The sequence below is a fragment of the Cydia pomonella genome, chromosome 13, assembly GCF_033807575.1.
Source record: "Cydia pomonella isolate Wapato2018A chromosome 13, ilCydPomo1, whole genome shotgun sequence".
In the NCBI taxonomy this organism is placed as follows: Eukaryota; Metazoa; Arthropoda; class Insecta; order Lepidoptera; family Tortricidae; genus Cydia; species Cydia pomonella.
In genome coordinates, this window is record NC_084715.1 from 8,029,816 (window position 1) to 8,043,987 (window position 14,172).

General features: G+C 34.6%; 2 protein-coding genes across 3 annotated transcripts; both read right to left on the reverse strand.

Moving 5' to 3' along the window:
* Positions 1 to 1,416: 1,416 nt before the first annotated feature.
* LOC133524087 (putative inorganic phosphate cotransporter) lies at positions 1,417 to 5,319 on the reverse strand. Of its 2 annotated transcripts, XM_061859897.1 has the most exons (7): positions 4,799 to 5,319; positions 4,520 to 4,669; positions 3,978 to 4,110; positions 3,691 to 3,815; positions 3,310 to 3,429; positions 1,915 to 2,059; positions 1,417 to 1,507 (listed from the first exon to the last, which is right to left on the reverse strand). In XM_061859897.1, exons 1-7 carry the CDS (start codon positions 5,060 to 5,062, stop codon positions 1,479 to 1,481), a joined length of 966 nt encoding a protein of 321 aa, XP_061715881.1. In that variant the 5' UTR covers positions 5,063 to 5,319; the 3' UTR covers positions 1,417 to 1,478. The 2 variants fall into 2 exon arrangements, with proteins under 2 accessions (XP_061715881.1, XP_061715880.1); XM_061859896.1 differs by having other exon boundaries at positions 1,417 to 2,059.
* A 24-nt stretch (positions 5,320 to 5,343) lies between these two features.
* On the reverse strand, positions 5,344 to 8,567 carry LOC133524088 (putative inorganic phosphate cotransporter). The gene is made up of 3 exons (XM_061859899.1): positions 8,377 to 8,567; positions 7,107 to 7,286; positions 5,344 to 6,512 (listed from the first exon to the last, which is right to left on the reverse strand). The coding sequence occupies exons 1-3, from the start codon at positions 8,464 to 8,466 to the stop codon at positions 6,360 to 6,362; spliced, it is 423 nt and encodes a 140-aa protein (XP_061715883.1). The 5' UTR covers positions 8,467 to 8,567; the 3' UTR covers positions 5,344 to 6,359.
* Positions 8,568 to 14,172: the final 5,605 nt, after the last annotated feature.

A 14,172-nucleotide genomic window follows, 5' to 3' on the forward strand; every position in this document is an offset into this window, starting at 1 on the left:
TTAGGGATTTTTTAGTTAGGTTTAGTTTTAATTGTCTTATCATAATTTTATAATGTAAATTGTATTTTGAGACTTGGCGTATTTTAATAAATACTTATTTCACATTAAAAAAATATGTTAGTGAAATATCGTACTATATAAATATAACATTTAATTTCTATAATAACAAAGAAATATTGAATTTATATCGTGATTATAATATTTTTGGACGTCATAAACGTGTAATGGCGTAATAAAAAAAATATTAAATTTTTGGACATCCAAACTCTTTGGTGTGGTCATATGGTTAACGGTCAGATATAAATTTAAAAAAGTTGGAAAAGTAAAAAGCACTAGTTCGCAACAACTAACTTTGCGAACGCTAAACAGCTACGTAAAATAGCACTTTTTGAGCAACTGTATTAAATAGTACATTACTATAGAGGCCGGGAAACGTAGGGTTGCAGGCCAAGTAGATATATATATAAATAGTAGATATGCGCGATGCGCCACCGCCGTTGCTTCACGCGCGATGCGCTACCGCCGTTGTTTCGCGCGCGATGCGCCACCGCCGTTGCTTAGCAACGAATATGCACAACAAATCACCGTACCAAGCTAACTGAAGCTATATGGAGTGTGGAATTAAGAGGAGTGGCATCTCTTATGGTAGAACTGTTGCAAAAGTGTCCAGCTGTCAGCTATAAATAATAGTTCCAAATCTCTCCAGAGTAGCTAAGAACCTAGGCGTTATTGACGGAGTGAATTGCGCTGTCTATGATTTGAATTTTTTGTTCAAGTACTCTAGGTATTATAGCGCTACCTATTTAAAGTTTTTTGATGACACTTTTTGGTACATGAAGATGTCGTTCCTTATCTCCACCTTCCGTATGAAGCTAGTTGATGGTTGGATTTGACGTTAAAAAACAAAAGAAGGTTGCTTTACAGTCCTAGGTGTGTAAGGCAGTATGAAATTCCTTTACATATCATCTTCACTCATGCCACCTGATATGTAGTATTTCCTGACTTAATTTGACGTAAGTCATGTCATCATTTCATAGCAAGTTTGAGAAAAAATATTTTCTGGCCTTTTATGAGAATACCGTAAATTTATGATAGTACAGTAGTATATTTATATGATATCATTTCTTTATAGCTTTCCAGCAGAGAAGGATTCATATGCTTCATCTGCAAGAAGGACCTTTTTACAAGATACTCACAAATAAAAAATGCGAATACTTAAATAATATGCACATTAAGTTTACTTTAATCCATGCTCTACTAGCATACCACCTACCTACCTATACACCTGCCTACGCAGACACGGGGTTATTTCTATTGACACTCGTTTATTATTTTGTTCACACTTTACTTCCAAAAAATTACAATTTATTTCATACTTATGAACAAACGACCATTCTTCAAAATAAAACAAATAACAACATAAAAAATGGAGTATGATATATTAATTGTATTTATATACATTTGTCTCTTAGTAGAGTTTATATAACTTTTTCTGATTCTTCAGCATCTGAAAAAAACATAATCCAATTTTAACACTTGGTAATATTTATATATATATTTGATTGAATGTTTACTAATGATATATTTAAATTTGTTGATTGATGATGTTATTGGAAATAATTTAAAAACCCGCCTGATTACTATTACACATATTAGAAGTCATGTTTTTTCTACGGAGACGAATCTAACGACACAGTTATAAGTATTAACATAGACATGATACACCCACATATATGTAATCACGCCTATTTCTCGAAGTAGGCAGATACCACGGATTTCCACTTGCCACGATCCTGACATTTTTTCAATAAAAAGTCTCTTATACTCTTATCTTATCTACCCTTTTTAATGCTAAAAAAACGAGGCCTGCTTCACTATTTCATTTTATAAAATGTAAATATAAAATATTATTACCAGTAATATTTTCGACGTTTTTATCTAGCTTCGGGTCGTTCCACAACTGTCGTACACTGGTTCCGAAAATGAGGAAGATGGTGTTTCCGAAGATATAAATAAATGAGTCTAGGTAGAACACCTTGCGCCATTCTCCTGCATCAGTCTAAAATCAAACGTTACGCAGTTACATTACAGAAAAAGGAAAAATAAGGTCGCGGCCATCCATGACTCTACGATAGACACCCTACCACAGCGCACAACCTTTCGCTTTTATTTAACCTCCGTAATACTCCAATTACATGGTAATCCCTTGATTACCCTGTCAATGCCATTATTAATGTCCTTACTAATGAGATACGATAACTACACCCACCTGTATTTGTACCGACTTCTGTGATTCAGAGTTTATATATTTATTTATGTAATATTGTGTAAGTATGTATTTATCAATAAACATGTCCTGGCTTTCTTATAAAATTAATATTTCAATGTTAACTGCACATTCTGTTGTATTCTGCTCTGTGTTGTTTTGTGTTGTTTTACGTGTCAATGGGTACACTGAAAATCAGCGTCGCAACACTACTGATGTGCTGCGACACATGCTGAGTGTTATCCTTTTCTGAAACCACCCGCAGCACTGTAACTTCTACTTTACCAAGATTTAAGTCTATTTTAATGTTGTTGTGTATGTGTGTTTCGAATAAAAGCATCATTCATTCATTCATTCAAATGTAAAAATGTCACTGTGTTGTGCCACGTATAGATTTCTATGAATATCAATACTTTTTCTTGCTCTAAGCTTAGACTATTTTTCAACTGATTTTCGCGCAGTACAAACGTCGTAAAAACGAGTCGAGTCTTAAAATTTATACTCAGAAGACTCTAGTTCCTACCAACACTAATTATAAAGAGTTATGATTACTGACTCTTTAAAAAAACTAGTGGCTTGATTGATTCTTAGGATTTGCATAGCCGAATGAGCCCCAAGTATTCTTAATAAAAATCGAGAACAGCGATAAATTGAAGTGTAAAAGCATTTCTATTTATTGTCCCCATTTAAAAGATTAAAATATATCTAAAGTTTTATTATACATAAAAAGCTTTAAATTAAATAATTATTTAAGAACTAACTCGACGTAAAATTCAGTTTGAATAGAGTTAGTTTCAACAATAAAACACACGAACAGTCGGCCCGATTCGAAGAATGATTAAGACACGTATAAGATTTCAGAAAGATCTTTAAAAGATCGATAAGTAAACGACATGTCAAAATTGTGCTGTTGTTGAAAAAATCTTTAGGTAAGTGGTCCTTAATTCTTTGGTTTATTTTAAACAGACTTCAAAAAAGGAAAAAGTACTATTCGTAGAAGTTTGTTATATTTGAAATTATTCTGGTACATTAATACATTATACCTCGTCTTTTATAATAGCTCCAGCTGCTAATGGTGCAATGATGGAGATGATGTTGCCAATGGCATTCGAGATGCCAAGCATAGTTCCTGCAAAATTGGGGGCCATATCCAGATGAACTAGCTGAAATAATAAAGACAATTATTTTTTGTACACACCGACATTTCTCGAATTCGTTCAGTCTTTGCATACAGGCTACATTTTATAGATAAATATCATAGGTTATTTGGTTCTCGTAGTTCGGGGATTTTTATATATATTTTTTGTTTTGTAGAAAATAGTAATTGAATGTCACATAAACCGCCAGTATATAACGGGCATTGAAGTTTACATATGGCGTGGTTATTTACATAGAAGGTGATTTGGCACGGATAAGAACCTTACCATGAAGCCAGTGAGCAGTGCTGCGTTGAGTCCCACCACGGCGGATAGTGTACTCACCGCTAGGGTTATGTTACCAGCTGGCACATACGCTAATCCAATCAAAGCCAATGCTGGGCCAATAGTACCTGTCGACAAAAATAAATAGTATGAATCTAGTTGCTTACCAACATGCCATGCTTACCACATACAGTTCATGTCGTTTAAGTTCCACGTCTTAACATTCGTATATACAAATATAAGAGATATTATTATTTAATCTTAATTAGTTATTACTAAAACGGAATTACCGATGCTATTGCTAATCTTTCTTGCAGCAGTAGTACTAACCCAGCCCTTGCCGAGGGCATAATCAGATATGAAGCCAACGGGAAAACTGAGAATATACATCACGATGTAAGGAGTGGCCGACAATACACCATTCTGAAGACAAACACAAACATACGTATATAAAATATCTTTACTAAAAATTCCGCCATCATCTATATCAAAACTAAATACAACTAATTTAATATACTATTAAGGAAAGGTCCATTTAACACATTCACTGCCAGTGACCCACTGGGCGGGTTCTTTGTTCGTAGGCGCAGTTTTCGCTACAATGCGGAAAAGACGCGTTATATATCAACATAATTTACAACAAAATAATCACTTAGATTTAGAAAATAACGGTATTGGTAAACGCGGGCTTGGTTTCCGCAACTCGACAACGTAAATTGTGCACGTCACGAATACCTATACACGCTCCTCCTAACCGTTCCTATGCCAAATCTCTAGAGGAAGTCTGTGTGCAAAGTTCAAAAATATGTTAAAATAATGTACTTTTACATACCGCTTTAACGTTCACTCCGAGAACTTGGCTCATATAAGATGGCATCTCGGTCATCAGTGTATAGAATCCCCAGTTTTGGCAACAGTGCACGATGATCAGACTGATGAAGGGCATGGACGTCAACAACGACGTCCATGGCATAGGAAGTGACTGAAATATATGGGTATATAAAAATATATATAACGAAAGTTAACAAACTAACGGATAAGTATTTTATATTGTTTGAAGTGTAATAATATGTATTTCTTTGACAAAATCTATTCTAGTTTTAATACTCACTTTTTTGCCTCCAATTTGACCAAGAGAAGTCTGAATATGCAGCTTCTCTTCATCACTTATCAACTTTGAGTTTTGGGGTTCATCTGCTCCGATAAAGATATAGAAAAGGGTCCAGATGACTCCACATATACCAACAAAGTAGAATATAGAGGCCCATCCCCAATAGTTTGCCAAGAAGCCGGCAGACATCAGCATAACTGCCGTACCCAGTTGAGCTCCTGGGAAAGATTTTACAAATTCTGAATCAATCGTCACCATTTCCATTCAAGCAAAATGTTACGTGTTCACTGCTCAGATTTCATAACTTCGTTCCAAAATGGGAAGTTTTAAAACAGTTACTGTAGTAGGTATGGATACTCAGCGGTATGGGAGCGTGTGCTTTTTTTTTAAATATATGTTGCAATTTTATTATTTTGATTACAGGTTCCCTTGTAATCGTTACTTTTTAACTTTTTACGAGTTACAATGCTATTCTAATTATTCATCTTGATGTAATTTATCTTGATTTTATGAGTTACACAATTTCTGAATTAATAATGTAAGTGCCGGGGCCGGGCCGGAGATCCCGACGCTTCGTTTTCTATGGATCAGTCGTTACGGATGGATCACCGATCATTCGTCATAGAAAATGATTTGTCGGATGCCTCGGCCCGGGCGCGGCCGGTCTAGCGCGATTGTCTAGTTTGACTATACAATAGTAGTTTATGTGACTGCTACATAATAAAAGGCATTAAAATACACGAGTGTGGGTTTAAGAAACGAACGAAGTGAGAGAAAATCACATGAGTGTTTTAATGCCTAATTATGTACAGTTACATAAACTATTTTATCTACACACATATTATAAACTTTCTATGATATATTCACTAACCCAAATTACAGGGCATCGTTGATCTCTTGGCGAAACTCGCGGATATGTGGTGGCGTCACTAAAATATTTTTATCGCTCATTTTACACGAAACTTTTGCTATATTTACTTTAAAAACAACAAAACATATTCATTTTATACTTAAAACTAATTAAAAGATAAACTGTACGTCAAATGGCGGCAAATGAAAACTTTTTTCACGCATGTCACGCATTCGTAGTTTTTTTTATTCAGAGACAAACTGATTAGAGTTGGGGGCCTATTTCCGTATCATTCGATATAAACTAACATGCAATTGACATATTTCATTTGGAACAAAAAGGCATCTCGACTGATATAAATCAAATGTCAATGGTCAAATGGAATTGCTTTTTTTTCAGAGATGTTCCAAGAAGTCATAACCAAATCGATTTTGATGTAGTTATGAAGCAATTACAATATCATCACAGATAAGAAATGTCTTGTAACAAAACAGTTTAACGTAATGTTGGCCATTATTTACGGATTTTGAAGGCATCATAGAGGATTTATGATATTTGTGTAGATAAAAGTATATGATTATTTACCTTTTACCTAAAGGCAGACAAAGATCACATTTTTACTTGGTGTTATTTTGGCAAAGGCACATATTTCATTTCATTCATTTCCATAAGTATCTATAAAACAAAGATCAATTTAACTGGAAAAATTGGTCATATAACTTTACCTGCATATATAAACGCTCCCATCCTACTCTTTTCGTCCAAAGGCACCCATTTTCCTATAAGGTTGTGAGCGCTTGGATAGACAAATCCTTGCGTTAAACCTTGCAGCACACGACAAGCGCATACTGCGTACCAGCCACCCTGAATTTAAGACATTATATTTATTTCTGCCTAAGTACTCGTAATTAGGGATTCGTTCGGCTGATCTCGCGTCGTGATAACCCGGTGTATCTGCATGCTCCATCAACCTCGATAGATAATAGAAAACATAATTAAGTGCTCATTTGCTTTTCTCACATAATTCCACGATGACGTTTTCAGTACCTATCAAACTATGGAAGGTAGAGGCAAGGAACAGAATCTCCTTAGGCAGAACTGTTGCAAAAGTGTCCAGCTGTCAGCTATAAATAATATTTGCAAACCTCTCCAGAGTAGCGCTAGAGTAGCTAAGAACCTAGACGTTATTGACGGAGTGAAGTACGCTGTCTATGATTAGATTTTTTTCTTAAGTAATCTAGGTATTTTAGCGCCACCTATTTATAGTTTTTTATCGGACACTTTTTGGTATATGGAGATTCTGTTCCTTTCCTCTACCTTCCATATACGAGTATCAAACGAAGTGCCAATGATAAAATGGTAACTACATGTAACCCCTTAGCTAATGAAGTAGCTGCTGCCAATCAGAAGAACGATGACTCTTACTTTCAATCTATTTTGAAGTTACTACGAACTTACGTAAACTGCAGCAGTTGGCAGAATCAGAGAGATAATGGCGTTGGAACCTATGCTAATGCCCATAAGGAGACTGCCGCCAATTTTGTCGGCTAGCAGACCACCAGGCACTTGAAGAATCATGTAGCCCCAGAAGAAAGAAGACAAAATCACGCTCTGCATCTGCATGTTCCAATCGAACGTCTGCAAAAAAAAAGGTATTTTCACCAGGTATTTTTGCATTTTTTGCTCTGTTTTAAAAAAAATACTTTCTAATTAGAAAATAATAAATAAACATGAGTTATGAATAATATAATAGTATTAGGTAATACTGAGCAATGTTTACTATGAGACCAACACCGAAATTGCGATAAAAATGCTACCCGTTTCCATAGAGAAATAAGAAGTAAGGATAGAGTACTTACTCCATACATCAGTTTTGGTACAAAAACGCTTATTATTTTCGTAGTCAACTAGCGGAATTATCAGTACCGCTACTTGATACTAGATGTCTCGGGTGTCGCGACTCACGAAAATTGTATTTCTCAACAATTTACAACTAATATTACAAGCAGAAGAAGTTGAAAATAGAGTTCCGGTTAATCTGGTTATAATGAAAGATGTCGATGTGGGAGAGCCAACATTTATTCTCGCGATTTAGAGATTGTTCCCATAGGAAAAATAGTTTAAACGAAATATTTACTTTCTTTTGCGTGGCTGTATAATTAGTAAACTTAAAATGAAATGCCTATCATGATTTTATAATTATACTTTAGAAAAATAATTTAATTTGTCTAAAAAAATTAGCGTCTTGGCAAGGTAATCAGCAGTGTTAAGATAGCATAATATAATTCAAATTAATTAGTTTTAATCAATATAGAAGAGAGATCCCGTGAGATTAAATTAAACAAATAAATAAATAAATATCAATTCGAGTCTTAGATTATTGCGTAATAATCCAGATAATCAAACCTAGAGGAAACTTCGACAATCTTTGTTTAGAAAGAAACTTTAGCAGTTTGTTTTAAGAATGACTTTTGTTTTTACTGCAATGGTCTGTACCTACTTGAAATTAGGTCACGTGCTAAAGTCGAAGTTACTATGATCGTCTATAGTTTGTACAACATTTCTATTAACAATCGTATTCTTAATGTATCTATGAAATGAGTAAGTAGTATACAAACATTTTTTTCTATTCTAGTGTAACATGTAAAAACAAAAATGTACATAGTTTTTGATTAGGCAAATTAAGGACAAGTATATGATAATGCAGATACACTGATGTAGTACTCACGTTTTCCATTGAAGAATCTGTCATGGCGACGATAGCCATGCTCATGTTCACCCTCATGCCGAAGGCCAATAGCATCGCGAAGAACAGCATCACACATTGAACGTGCCGGATTCCAAACGCCGCTTCTGTAAAAAAGTAAGTAATTAAATGTCAAGAAGTAACAGGCTAAACAATCCACTAATTCAAGTAGCTACAACTTACGATTATACTGATGGACCTGATTTTGTTCTCGTTCTTTGATCAAAGCTATTGCCTATAGCCTGTGAGTCATTAAGTACATCATGATTGGCCTTTTCGTCTATTGCAGACGATTTATGGTGTAACGCTGGAGAGACGTTTTAAGAACATCACAACATAGGTTTTATATTATTATTTATTTAATTAGTACTTCAATCATAAATAATAAAATGTATGTAATTAATTAATCTGAAGTAAAACATGAAATGCTTTAAACGTGTACCTTCGCTCTTGGCATTACAATAAATCGTGTCAGATATCAATGCAGGTTACTGTACTCGTATCCTTAAGACTTTAAAATTATAATAACGTCTTAATACCTTAATACTACTGCGAGTCCGCACCGTTAAAGTTTTCTTCTTCACTCTCTACAGTATGATTTTAAAATCACAATCTTAATGTTAAATGTGAGATCCGTAGATGCATTACTTGTTTTAATTGATTTGAAATCTACCTTATTATTAACACTTTCAGCTTATAAATACGACTTACTTGGTTTTATTACTTCCTGCATTTTTCACTTTAATTAAAATACCCCTAGGTCTAGAATAATATAAGAGATATACTCTCAAGCTTCTCATTTAAATATTTGCTAGCTTAGCTTAGCGTCTAGCATCAGTGAATATTGTTTTTAACTACGATATGTCACAAAGTAGCCAATGCAACCAAAAAAGTTTTTATCAGCAAATCATTGATAACTTTGACAATTTTGTCTCGACGTTATGCATCAGAATCTTGTTCGTGTTTGTATTGATTATGTCTTATCTTTTTCTTATGTAACTCGCTATTCTTCTTCTAAGCGATCATTTATGTGATAATGATACACGCCTTATTGTATCGCATCCGCGCTGTCAAATTTACCTAATGATAAATTCACAATAACAAGTAGCCCGTTAGGTTAGGTTAGGTTGGTCCAAGAATGTATAAAAAACAATAGGGAGTATTACTGCAATGTTCTTCTGCCAGAGTGCAGCACTAGCATGTATCTTATACCATAGAGTAACTTATACATATACTGTGCCTTAAACTGTATTTTGATAAGTTTTCATAGTTTGTTTACAAAGGGCCTACCGGAAAACGCAAAAATCTAAATTTAGCTATCTGCCTCTTTGTATGAAATTTTGTATGAAAACCGAAAAGTCGTCAAATCATCGCGACCCCTTAACACATGTAGGTACATTACGCTAAAATTTATCATAGAAACATTCGAGATCTAATCGAGTAGAAAAAGCCTTGTGGAAGGAGAAACATTACAAACATTTTTGTGGACCACCCTACCGCCCGTAAAAGCGATTAGTCCCCTGAACTAATTAATATACAGTTCTTCTTGTACGAGTAGGTATGCTAGCCTGCTAGGCAGTGAGGTCGAGTATGGTATCAAATGAAAGGGCTTTATATAGTCTTTTTAATTGTATTTTTATCTTTACTGTTTTACAATAATGTTGGAATAAAAAAATACTTGCAGTACACAGGTGGCCTCTCGGTGTAGTCACGGCCTCGTCTGTCAAAAGAGCGCTCGATGTTTGTCCCGCGATTCCAGTTAGAATAATGAAATTCGTCGGGTTTTTAAAAGGGTGGCCGTGTCGGCCGCTTTAAAACCAGGTTTGCAGCGTGGCGATGGCAAAAGACCCGAAAGAATAACGTTTATTATATATGCTTATTTGGATAACCGCATATTTTGAATGCCATGTGTGTGGATACCCGCGTGTCGTCCCATTAGGATACACCGTCTGGTTCTTCCCAAAAATACAGTCATCCGTTCCCATTGTATTATAGATGTAAGTAGTTAAAATCTTTTCAGGAGTGAATTAAAATTGTATGAATTACCGACAGTTTATCGATTTGAGTTTATCTATTAGCACACTCCAGTGTATCCACTCCATTTAGGTGTATCTCGAATTTCGTATATTAAAGCAACAGCTGACATATACTTCGTCTAAATATTAAAGATATACCCAAGTAAAGATATACCTAAATATCATCCCCTGAAAGTTGTTATTTTCTTCACACTGATCGTTAACTTCACTTATATTTCCGCACGCACCATTTTGGTAAAGGTTTAGTTGCAACGAAAACAGAAGCTCGCATTTTGTTGACTAGCTTAATCCCCCAGACACCAAGTTAACTGGGACAGCGACAAATTGCCAAAACGACAACGGTTATTCTCGGCCATAAAAACTTTGGCAGTGAACCTATATTAGAGTGCCGGTAGGATAGTTTTCTCCTAGATGCTAAAATTGCTGACATTATATATAATATAATTTTGATGTCGGTGTATATCCTAAATACCGTCAAAAAGTTTAAGACTAAACACAGAATATGCAAATATCAACACTTTATTTTTTTACGAAAATATTACTTTGCAGTAGATACGTACAATCCGAAAAATAAAGCGTTAAACAATTTATCAATCAGAATTGATTTTAAAAAGGCATATATATAATAATAAAAAGTTTTTTTCACAGCTTCTCATAGAAAAATCCTCGACGCTTTTCCACTACAGAATAATCTTGACATTATTTCTACAAGTTAGTGTAGTAACGTTTCTTGGCTTATGGATGTTCACTCATATTGCAGTATCTCCCATAGAGTTTATGCTGATGTCGGACCTTGTTTTCGGGCCCTACGGGCAAGTTCATCCCATGAAATCTGGGTCAAGTTAAGGTCTGGTGATTGTGGTGGACAAATCATGTTTTTTAACACACCTTGCTGTTTATTGGCTGTGTAGCTTATACAGATCTTTGCCGAATGTTCGAGATCGTTATCTTCTTGCAAAACGAATAGATTATCGATCAAACGTGTTCCTGAAAAAAAACTAAAAATTGTGTTTGGTCTTAAACTTTTTGACGGTAGTGTACGTTCTTCGAAATGGCCTATTAGACTACAGTTTTTTAATTCGTTTTAATATGCCCAAATATTTATAGGTAGTTGTTTCATCCAAACAGGGTAGGGAGGGAAAAGTTGAATTGGTATGTGACCCTGAAAAGTATATTTAGAATAAGAAGCCGGTTTTATAAGATTTTTTAAAGGTCGTAGTTGCGTTAGACTGCGTGATTGGCTCGGATTCGTGAGTGACACCACTGAACTAGCACCATCCAAGGCCCGTCCTTAGATATATGTCAATGTCAATAAGGCTTGTGTTGTGGGTAGTTAGACAAGGATATGTATAATAAAAAAAAATAAAAAATCAAAATGTTTATTTTACTTTCACAATAATCATCTTAAAGTTAGTGATTGGAACCTCCTTTTAAGCTTTAATATAGCTTGTGCCAGGAGGTACCGCTCTTCCTTATCTAAAGAATTACATTAACAATATTGTGCTACATTTATAAGTAGATATGTTACGTAAACATCAAATTAATATTTTATTGAGAGCTACATTAAAAATTATAATATATACATATTTACCAATACTTAAATACATGGAAAGCACCCATGGCTCAGGAACAACGTATTAACTCCTACAAACAACGTTCGTATGTCTTAATGCAATTTGCTATTTACATACTTAAAACATTTTTTATATAATTTTTAATTTAACCTTTCTGTGTACAAGTTATCGTATAGTGGTGGATGTCGTATGTTTTTATTTTGTTCAATTACCAATTGGTTACTTTGGTGCTGCATTTGCAGATTCATAACACTGTCACAGCAGCGGAGAATTTAATGTAGCTATGCTGGCTTATACCGAAGACAATAATTTACCTATTACCTATTACTGTAATATAATAATTCTAACGGAGCTAGGTAATGGAGAGAATACTGAAAAATGGGCAATACATTTTCTTGGTACCGGTTTGCCGAATGGGTTCTATCAGGCATCGATATTATAGCATCGAAACTTTCCAAACGCTTCGATTTCGAATTTACCTACTCGTATATCGCACGCATATAAAATAACCGCTCTTAAATGACCTACTAAATATTTTCCATTTTCCATGATTTTTTGTATGTTATTAACACAATTAAAAATTAGCTTTATAGGTTTTCCTTTTTTTTTTTTAATTTGCAATACCAATTTTTTTTAAAGCGACTATATTATGATGAAGCGATGGACATCAAAATCAAAGTGATTTGTTAAGAGTGGTGGGAAACGTTTTCTCCCGAAATGGAATTTCATAGAAAAATAACCGTTTTTTTGCTAGGATCGCAAAATTTTCTTCCCTCATAATATGAAAAAAAAAAAAAAGTTCAAAAACTATAACCCGACTATTGAAAATCGCGCGCGGAAGAGAATGAAACAAGAGAAAACTCTCACCTGAAATTATCATTTTAAAATATTCTAATTATATTTAACAAATATGATGATGATGATTTAACAAATATTAAATAAAGAACTATAATTTACTTCATTATACAAATATGTTCAGAAAACCATAGTTGTACGTATGCTACACTAAGCAATTATAAGCTTGGAAAGTGCAGACCCGCGCGAAATCGCCTTTTCATACAAACGTAGTCCTCATTTTCCTCTCTGGATATTAACGTTATTAAAAATATTTTAACACAATTTGTTATATTTCGACCACAGCCATGCCCCTACGTTTGATTATTTTCGATTTTTTAAATATTACAAGAGTTAGGAGCATTAAAAAAATTGTATGAAAACTGTTCGCTCCTAATTTTTACAATAATCTAAAAATATATAAAAATAGATATACATCAAATTATGTAAAAATATTTTCCATTTCCGATACGTTTTTACCCAATACCGACGACGCTTCCTGTCTCTCATTACACGCGCAGAGGCAGCATCCGTTCAGTGTATAAAAATAAAGCGTTCAATTCGAGTCCAAGTTATTGCATTAAATAACTCCGTTTTTATAGTCAAGCATTTATATAATTTAAGTATGTCAATTTGATTTTTAGTAGTAAGTACATTTTCATATATTAAGTAATTTATTATAATATAATATAATATTATATAAAAAAAAAAATGTGGCATGACTACTTTCAGCAGCTCCTTAACTGCCCCGCACTAGGCGAATCAGTTCCATGCACTGCCAGCTGTAACGAGGAAGAAACAGAACCTCTTACATTTGAAGAAATCCGTACGGCAGTGATGTCCTTAAAAAACAATAAGGCTCCAGGGGTGGATGGCCTTCCATCAGAAGTGTGGAAATATGGTGGGAGCGCAATACATCTGGGATGGAGAACAGCAACCAGGGCAATGGAATATAGGAGTTTTATGCCCCGTCCATAAAAAGGGTTGTAAGAGGAAGTGCACGAACCACCGCGGAATTGCCTTGCTGCCGACTGCGTACAAAGTTTTGTCATACGTGCTACTCAGGAGATTGGAACCGTATGCGGAGAAAATCTTAGGAGACTACCAGTGCGGCTTTCGACGAAACCGTAGCACCGTTGACCAAATCTTTCTTCTGAAGCAGTTGATGGAGAAAAAGTGGGAGTATGCTCAGAGTATTCACTCAGTGTTCGTGGATTTTTCTAAAGCGTACGACAGTATTGACCGGAACAGTCTTTTTAACATTTTAAGATACTTTAGGATTCCCCAAAAACTGGTAAGCATGATTGAAGTCGCCACGAAGGAAAGTAAAATGT